Genomic DNA, 9,137 nt, shown 5'->3' with positions numbered 1-9,137 from the left:
CCCGCCGCCACCATGGCGCCCCCGCCTTCCTCCCCCCCCCCCCCGCGCAGCAGCAAATGGCGGCGGCGCGGCCCAATGGCGCTGCTCCGCGTGCCGCGGACGGTTCCATCGCGCTCCCCCCCCTCTTCTCCTGCCCCCCCTCCCGGCGCCTGGCGTGGTAGCGGCCGGGCGCTATAAAAGCGGGCGCGGAGCACATGCTCGCCTCAGTGCCGGCGGCAGCGGGCGGCGGGCGGGTGGCGCTGCCGCGTCTGGGGAGGAGAGGGGGCGGTGGGCGGCGGGGGAGCGCCCCCCGGTCAGCGAGCGGCCCTCGGTGCCCGTGTCCCCGTCCCCGTGTGAGGGCTGCCGGCGCCCCGACCCCTGCCCGGCCCTGCGCTGCCGCTGCCCCGCGGGATGCGGGCTCGGCCCGCCCCGCCGGCCCCGTCCCCCCCGCCGGCCGCAGCATGAGCGCGGCGAGCGACGCGTACCTCTTCATAAAAGACATAAAACCCGGACTGAAAAACCTAAATGTCGTCTTTATTGTGCTGGAGATCGGTAAGTGGCGCCCGGCGCGCCGCCCCGCACACGCCCCGGGCTGCCCACGCGTGTCCCGGGGGGGATGGGGGGGGCCCGGGGCCGTGTGTGGGAGCCGGGCCCCCCCCAGGGCCGTGCCCGAGGCCCAGCCGTGGTGCCGGGGGGGCTGTGCAGCCTCCCAGCCCTGCTCCCAGCCCGGCTGTGCTTCCCCCCCGCAGGGCGAGTCACCAAGACGAAGGACGGGCACGAGGTGAGGTCGTGCAAGGTGGCCGACAAGACGGGCAGCATCACCATCTCCGTCTGGGACGAGATCGGCGGCCTCATCCAGCCCGGGGACATCATCCGCCTGACCAAAGGGTGCGTAGGGGGCCTGGGGGGGCCGCTGCCCGGCAGCACGGACCCCCCCCACGGGCCGTCACCCCCCGTCCTGGGGAGCTCTGTGGCACGCAAGCCGAGGTTTTGGGGTGGAAAGACACAGATGACACAGCTTGCCCTGTTTGGACCGGCTCCTTGCTCTGGAGGCAGCTCCCTGAGGTCACTTGCCAAATTCAAGCAGGCTCCTCTGCCCCAGAGCATGCCTCGTGTGAACGTGTGCTCTGGTGGGTGTGTAGGAAGGGCTCGTGCTTGTAATGAGGAGCTGGTGTTTCAGAGGCTTAGTTTGGCTTTAAAAAAGCTCCTTAGGAGATGGCTTCTCTGTAGGAGGGGGGAATGTGCAACAGTCACTCCTCATCTGTAAATCAAGCAGGGCAGTGAAAAGCATGTTCTTTTTTTAATAGCTAGTCCTTTACTCTAGCAGTCAGCTCCTTAATGAAAGGAGGGAATAATTAATGTCCCTGCAACACAGGAAAGTTGCTTTTGATTGCAGTGGATTTAACTGAAATGACAGGCAGAGGGGAGCCTTCTCAAATTCACTGTAAAAATTCATACTAGGGCTACGCTGTAGAGTTTCATTAAGTGCAGTTGGGTTTATCAGAGAGAGCCAGTTTAACTTAAAAAAACAGCCACATTATGTTTCTTAGCTGAGAGAAAGTACACCAGCTTAACACAGAGCTTAAAAATACTTTTCCATGTTACTTTGTCAGTAGCAGAGTGATGGTTGATTTCATGTGAGTTCATGTCAGTTTACACTTAAGGTGTATTGCTCTGGCCTACAGCCCTGCAGGAGATGGTGCTACACCAAGCACAGGTCCTTTTAATTTGTTTCTATGAACTAGGTAAAAGGTGACTCGGTGGAGCTGCTAACTGAGCTCTTGTAGTGGTTCATTCGAGTGTAATTCCTGCTTTTGGAGTGAAATCGGATGACCCTTGCTACCAAGACTACAGCTGCTTCCTCCTATGCAAATATCTTTCGCTATGAAGCAGGCTGACTCGTCCGAGGGAGGAGGTTTTGGGGAAGCCTGCTTGCGTGGAGAACACGTGGAGCGCTGAAACATGCAGAACGAAAGCAGGGCTCTGGGCCAGCACAAGGCCTTGTGTGGAGCTGGCGTTGAAACAAACTGTGATACTCCTCAGCAGCCGTGCTGCGCTCTGCTCTGCGGCTGCCTGACTGTGGCTGCTTTGTTAGTTTGGTGCTACCAAAGGGAGGGTTGTGCCATCTCCGTGTCAGAAGCAGAGCTTGGCTCGTATGAATTAAATGGAGGAGCTGACACCAGGATTTGAGGGTGGCCAAGTCATGCCTTCGTTTCTGTGAATTACAGACTTGCTTAGGACTGTGTAATGGCAAAAGCTAAGTCTGTTCTGCTTTGGCTCTTCTATTAAGAAAATGCCCTCACACAGGGTTCTCTGAGCACAAATCGAAATTTAACTCAGGATTCAAGGTGGGATGTTGCCTTTGAAAGGCAGGTAGATCTTGACGTTTTCTGGTAGGTTATTCTGACTTTCCAGTGCCTACTCTTGCAAGTAGTAAAGCGTAGTTAGGTCCTATGTGTAATTACCCCGTTCTTCTGCTAAATTTCAAGCCATTAGATGCATTCCTCCTCAAAAGCAGATGCTTGCTGACTTTTGTCATGGGCTGACTAACTCATTTACAGGAAGCTGCTGCAGTTAGGAGCTTGGAATTTAGAAATACTGAGTTCAGTGTGTTACAACCAGCTCCTTCTGAAGCAAAAACAAATGCCCACATACCTGGAATAACTTTGTGCTGGAGATTATCATGATTTGCTGGGTCTTGTCCCAGTAAACAAATGCTCTGCATCTCTCACTCGTTCCTGCTTTCCTCGGTGCTCTGCCACGAGACTGTCCAGCTAGCTCGTTACCAAGGGCTAAGCATAGAGGGGATCATCTTTAGAGTGGAAGGTGGCGTTGAGGTGAAGAGCATTAATCTTGCTTCGGGATGAAAAACTGAGATGTGCTCAGTGATAAGGCAAAGGGCAAGAGAAGGGCTTGTTATCTGCATTTCATAGAGACCTGGAGCACGAGGAAGTGGTGACTCGTCGAGGTTATCGGTGACTCCTGACAGTGGAATGTCTGGGCTCCTGCTTCCTTTGCAGGATCAACACGCCCATGTTCCTGTTAGCTCCCTCGCACTGCATCTGCACTCCCAGTGTGCGTTTTGCAACACTTCTCTTACGTGATGCTCTCCCATGGAGGGAAAACTCCGTGGAAGGCTTCGTATAACTCAAATTCCAGTGCCTGGAGAAAAAGAACCACCATAAAGAGTGAGAGTGCCCTCGTGCTCTGCCTTGTGAGTGTTTCTGCAATCCAGAAATGATATTTCTGATGTCGCTTGGGACGCAGTGGTCAAACTTGTACCTTGAAAAAAACAAAACCAAAAAGCAAACGTGGTAAGGACCTGTTCTAAAAAAGCCAGCACTTCCTATTACACACAGTCAGTAGCAGTATCCTCCAGTGAACAAAGAGAACTACTCCTGGCTGCTGCTGGGAGCGTGGTAAGCCCCAGACCTGAGAGGTGTAGCTGTGGTACCGTGGGTACTGCTGTTGGCAAAGTGCCTTTCTTCCGCAGGAGGAGTTGCAAGGTTTGCTCCAGCCAGGGAAGGAGCATCAGATCTCAGAATACCTGGCTGGTTTCCTGGAATTCCCAAAGGGTTCAGCCAAGCTTCCAATACCTTTTGCTGGAAGTAAAACATGGGAATCTGTAATCTAATGCACTAAAGCTGCACTTGAGATCCCTGGGAGTTGTTTTTAGCCCATTAATTCTGATAGGGAGTATTCTTCAACCTTTGACAATGGCATGTTTCTGCTTGCTTTTTATTCTCTAAGACTGATTTTTCTTCTCCTTGCTTTGGCCAGGTATGCCTCTCTGTGGAAAGGATGCCTGACGCTTTACACAGGGCGAGGAGGCGAGCTGCATAAAATTGGGGAGTAAGTATCGCCTGCGTATGCTTGTGGTGTTCTGTCCTGCTCTCAGCAGAGCATCGCGGTAAGTACAGGCCGGGGTGGCTCCCATTAGACAGAAGCTGGGTCAGCAAAAAGGTGCTGATGGGCTGTGGATAGGCACTGTGCAGACACCTGTGATGTGAGTTCCCACACGGTGTGGCAATGAGCTCCAGTCCCCCCAGGATTTTAGTCATATCGAGGTAAATCAGCCTCTGTCACGGCACAGGCCTGGATTAGCTGGAGGTGCTGGTGGGGAAGTGGGTAAATGACGAGGGACTCAGTCTGCGCTGCTTGCTTAGACCTCAGGTTGAATAACCACTTCGGTGGAAACCCGGTGTCTGTCTCATGCTTGAGAGACAACCAGTGTAAAGAAGACAAAGGCAGCTTCAGTGAATCATATCTAAACAGAAGCAAGCCTCATTAAACCTCCTTTAAACTGCCCACAGAGCAAGGCGGTGACTTTTCTTGACTAAGAACAAGCATGAGTAACATACTTGACAGGCAACAGGGGAAGCAGCAACCTTTTTCTAACCAGAAGAGAATTTCCACTTCCCACAGTGCTGTAAGAGGCCTCGTAGTCATGAGGGAAGCAGTGCTGTGGGGTGGCCCCTTCTTAACATGGTTCAAAGATGCCCTGTGCTCAGCTGGATTTTAAGGGATGACCACGTTTTCTTTGGTGCTAAGTCATTGCTACTTCCATGTGGTTAGTCGGTGGGCCTGTTCCCTAGGACTCCCTGGAAGCACAACAGGATGCTTTGAATTTCATCCCTCGTTTCATGCTCCTCTGTGCTATGGTAATGGAGCTGGCTGTAGCACAGGAGTGTGTGGGAGTATTTGTTTTCCCTCGAGATCTAACGCAGCTGTAACTGGGAGCAGGCTGGGTGACTCTGCCTCACCCGACCTTGTGAGTGGGTGCTGGATGAGATTGTGTAGATGGGAGAGGCCGAGGGAGCTCTTTTATTACTTTTTGTTTTCTTTAGACCATTTTACCTGCTAGAGTAGATGTGTACTTGCCTCTGCTTGGCTGAAATAGCCTCACCTGGACGAAGTGACAGCTTTACCACAAGCCTATACAGGGATTAAAAAGCTAGCAAGGCCTTTTAGGACCTACAGATACTTTCTGAAGGTGTGGGCTCTGGGTTAGTGACTCCTTGGTGGTGGGATACGCGCAGAATGTACATTCCTGGAGTTGCAGAGCTGAGAACTTCACGCACGGCTCTAGAACTTCATCATCACACTGATTTCTTCTCAGGTTCTGCATGGTGTACTCAGAAGTGCCAAACTTCAGTGAGCCCAACTCAGAACACATTGGACAGAACAAACTGGTATGTTAAACTTGTCTGAGACTTCAGCTATAAAGTGCTCTTTGTTCTGAATACTTCACGCTAGGCCGTGATAAGATAAGGCCCGTCTGGAAAAAGGGATTTGAAATGATACAGAAATAAAAGCAAATAATTAGCGTAGCAAATAAATTCTATGTAGAACCGCAATAAGAACACAGGAGAAAAATCCCTTTCTGTGGATATTTGCAACTTCTTTCTGACCCATGTCTCTTTTTCACATTTCTCTGAAGGCACAAGGTGAACAGAATAATAGTTCTGCATCAAGTAATATGGGTTCTTGTACATTCGGGCCACTGGGTAAGTCTCTTTCATTTTGTGGAGGTGAAAGTGTAAGAAACAGTTAATGGGAATGAAAAGAAATTTGTCTTAAATAAGATAAATTTTGACACTGTGGGGTACGAGCCTACTCTGAAAAGGGTTTTCACTTGGGGGCATGAATCTGCAAGCAGAAACACGAACGTTTCCTGGATAATGGTTTCAGGTTTTGTCCCCAAGAAGAGGAAGAAAAATATTCATAGTGTCTGTGTCATGTAAAAAGACTTGAGTAATCCTAGGTTGCTCTGATGCTTTCAAAGAGTTCTTGCAACACTTGAAATTCTGTTTATAAAGTGGTGTTGCAGGAGCCATTTATTTTTTAAACCACCTGAGACCTTGGTCTTAAAAATGCCTTCTTTAATCTCGCCTGTTACCATGGCTCTTCTGCCGGGTTAGCTCCTCAAAATAGATAGAAGTGGAGGTAATCTGAATTCTAATATCTGACCTGACTACATGGCTCTGTGATATCCTATTTAAGCTTTAATGTTTAATAAGAAGTTGCTTCAAAGGCTTGAGTGGGTGTAAGCTCAGAGGGAACCTTACTTGTGGCCTGCCTACACAATGCCCAGCCTCAGTGCCTGGTGTTTTGCAGCTGAGTTTTGCTGGTGGATGGCAGCGAACTGATAAACTGATACGTGACGTGCTGCTGGAAAGCTCCATGTCACTTCAGTTCAGTGATGGTTCCTCTTCAGCAACATGATGATCGCTTCTCATTTTAATAAGGAGCCCTCTCTGTTCCTTTGAGAATAGAGCAAAGGAATTTTGAGCAAAAACTTGCTCAAAGAGTTCTGCCTTTCCTTTTCTGGGGGTGAGGCGAGTGGGCTTTTAGCCCAGCGGGTGTGCAGGCACCTCCTCAGTGTCCCGGTGGTGGGTTTTGGGCAGCTTTGTTTCTGCTGACCTCACGTTCATGAGGGCTTAGCACTAGCTGACTTGCTCCTGTGACTGGGCCTCACAAGACAGCTTTCCATTTCTGCCTGCTCGCAGGAAAAGATGCAATAAGCTACGTGCAGCTTGACTGTCTTTTGCTCGTTTCTACTTGACTTCTGCCCTGCATATTTCTGGAACGTCCTGGTGGTGTGACCTACGAGCTAGAGCATGTTTCTGAAAGCATCAGTCTGTTCTTATGAGACTCCTGTCTCTCCTGTGCAGGGAATTAGCGCGCAACTCCCTGTGGCCCTTCTTGTTTTTGTTGGAGGTGGGGGGAAGGGATTGGGGGAGCAGCAGGTAAGCTGCAGCTGGGGTCTTGGGAATGCCAGAGGGACTTTTTCTAGTGCTCAGGGTTTGCTGATGGCTCCATGTTGTTAAACGTGGGTAGGGAAGCGGCGATCTCATTCAATGGAACTTGTGATGACCTCTTTTCTGTCTTTTTAGGAAACGGTTTACAAACTGGACCTGAATCAAGTGGATTCCCATTTACGTATAATCATGGCCACTCTTATGCAGGTAGTGGGAGAGGCAATGGACGAGGACCTGTAAATCCAGCAGCAAACAGTGTTCAGCCTCTTCCCCCTGCTGTCAGTAACGGGAGGGACCCACGCAGAGCCTATAAAAGATGACTATGCCAAATGTGGTTGTACAGCTTGCTTAAACTCTACACTCTACTTGAACACTTATTGCACTTTTATTTATGGTTAACTGTGAACCAGTTTGTCCTTTGTTTTTTTTACCTTTTGGTCTATGGAGCAAACGATGTGATCTTTTGTTTTGCTTAGGGAAGCACAGTGAGTCTTCCCCGTAAATTAAAGGGGTAGAGGGAGAAGGCGGATATAAGGACATAAGGGTAATGGTTTGAAGAGCCTCAGTTAAAACTCAGTGCTATTTGCTAAAGTGGAAGAGAATTTCAGTTACATGTGTGTATTTTTCTGTTTCTGTTGGTCAGCCGTATAGCCTTAAAAGGTCCGTGATGTCCTGTGTGCACATAACGGTGACTCCCCATTAGTGTTAATGGGAGCTCCTCGTACTGGAAGAGAAATGAGGGAGAAGGGCAAAGCAGCCTTAGTGAGCTAGGTGTGCTTGGAATGAATAGAGCTTGTGAAAGCAATAAGTGCAAGGAAACGGTGGTGCCAGCACTTTGTGGTGTCTCCTAAATCAGAGAATGAATAACCCAGAGAAGAGTCAAAGACCTGGTGAGCACGTTGAAGCTTGACTTCTGATTCCACAAATCTGTATGCTATTTTAAAGACTCATTCTTCATCATGCCACTTCCAGAGAAGGCATATGCTATTTAAAGAAAAATTCTCCATAATCCACCATTATCAGTGTCAAGGAAAGCAACTTTTTTTTTGTCTTGTGTAAGAGCCTGGATGCCCATTCTTGCTTTGCATAGAATGTGAAAGGAAGATCTAAATTCAGAGAGCATTGGAGAACACTGTTAGTAGCAGTGAAAGCTCACAGTTACTTTACAGGACTCTGAATCTCCAGGAAAGAATGAGTTCCACAAACTGTTCTCAAATGCTGCATTACATCTCTCTTTAATGAGGCTGAGTACTTTTCCTTCCTTCATTCACTTTTCCAAACGAATTTTGTATTAGATCAAGTTGTATGTTGGGATTGCAGAGGTACTGGCCAAGAACACAGCTGCAGTTTTGGTGCTGCTAAGCTTTCCTTCCTCTGTTTTATATGGAGTACAAATTATCCCTTACAGAACTTAACCCTCACCCCACTCTCCCTTGGGGGAAGCTTTTTTTTTTTTTTTTTTTTTTTTTTTTCCCTCCTGAGATTACAAATGCCTTGACCCTAGGAAGCTGCCCAGTGCCATATTTCAGATCAGGTTTAAGAAACAACATTGAAGCTGAGGTGTCATACTGGATTCATCTGTTTAACTCTTCTTTATAGCTGACCTCTCAAATAAAAATTGCACTAACTATTTCAAAAACAAATCTAACTTTCTTTCTGTCAAGCCATAAAGACTTCATGACAAAAGGCTATTTCTGAATTGCAAGTTGTCTCTGTTATTCATGTTGTTTGAAGCTACCCCTAAGTTACTGATGTTTACAAGTTACATTTGATATTTGTTTGGTGCTCTTATCACCATTTGTTGACAGCTGCCTCTAAGGGGCAAGTTCCGTGCTTAATCTGAAATACCAGAATGTCTTTAAAAGTGGGCAGCAGCAGTGACAAATACCTGAAGGAAGCTTTAGGGAGACCTGTGTGCTGTTTGCCTCTGATTTGGTGAAGTGTTACCCTGATGCCTGTTGCCAAAATCTGTCCTGCACACAAAAGAGTGGCGTGCCTCCTGAGGTCACTCGCTGGTGCTGCTAGGGAGAGCAGTGCGAACTTGCAAAGCACGCAGTGAGATCTGGGGAAGTGCTGTAAGGTGATGTGTAACTCAGGGACTTTACATTGCTCATGTATTTAGAAGTCATCCGTAGAGTCTAGATGTATAGGCCTTTCATGTGGTGTTGCATTGCGATGTTTGACGTGCTTGTGAGAAGGGATTCAAGAGGACTTCCAACCCTGTGATGTACAGGTGACATGATCCGGAGGTAACTGAGCTGTAAGTACGGTGTGGGAGCCATAAAGGTAGCGAGTGAAGAGGAAGTGGTGGCATGGTGGTGACTTTGTACTCGTTGGGGTGTCTCAGAAGTGCTGGTGGTCTAGGTTTCTCTACCATAATAAAGAAGGTTGAAATAA

General features: G+C 48.8%; 1 protein-coding gene across 1 annotated transcript; it reads left to right on the top strand.

The window, feature by feature from the left end:
• The first annotated feature begins 224 nt into the window (after window positions 1-224).
• Window positions 225-9,137, top strand: NABP1 (nucleic acid binding protein 1). Its single transcript, XM_084522876.1, has 6 exons — window positions 225-531; window positions 729-867; window positions 3,760-3,831; window positions 5,099-5,171; window positions 5,420-5,486; window positions 6,876-9,137. The coding sequence occupies exons 1-6, from the start codon at window positions 441-443 to the stop codon at window positions 7,058-7,060; spliced, it is 627 nt and encodes a 208-aa protein (XP_084379002.1). The 5' UTR covers window positions 225-440; the 3' UTR covers window positions 7,061-9,137.

This window comes from Aythya ferina, assembly GCF_964211825.1.
Source record: "Aythya ferina genome assembly, chromosome: 6".
In the NCBI taxonomy this organism is placed as follows: Eukaryota; Metazoa; Chordata; class Aves; order Anseriformes; family Anatidae; genus Aythya; species Aythya ferina.
The sequence above is the reverse complement of the archived record's forward strand: the minus strand, read 5'-3'. Positions and strand labels throughout refer to the sequence as shown.

Coding starts and splice junctions, on each gene's coding strand:
- NABP1 (XM_084522876.1), top strand. CDS start 441: ATGAGCGCGGCGAGCGACGCGTACCTCTTCATAAAAGACATAAAACCC. Junction 868..3,759: donor ATCATCCGCCTGACCAAAGG/GTGCGTAGGGGG, acceptor TGCTTTGGCCAG/GTATGCCTCTCTGTGGAAAG. Junction 5,172..5,419: donor ACATTGGACAGAACAAACTG/GTATGTTAAACT, acceptor ATTTCTCTGAAG/GCACAAGGTGAACAGAATAA.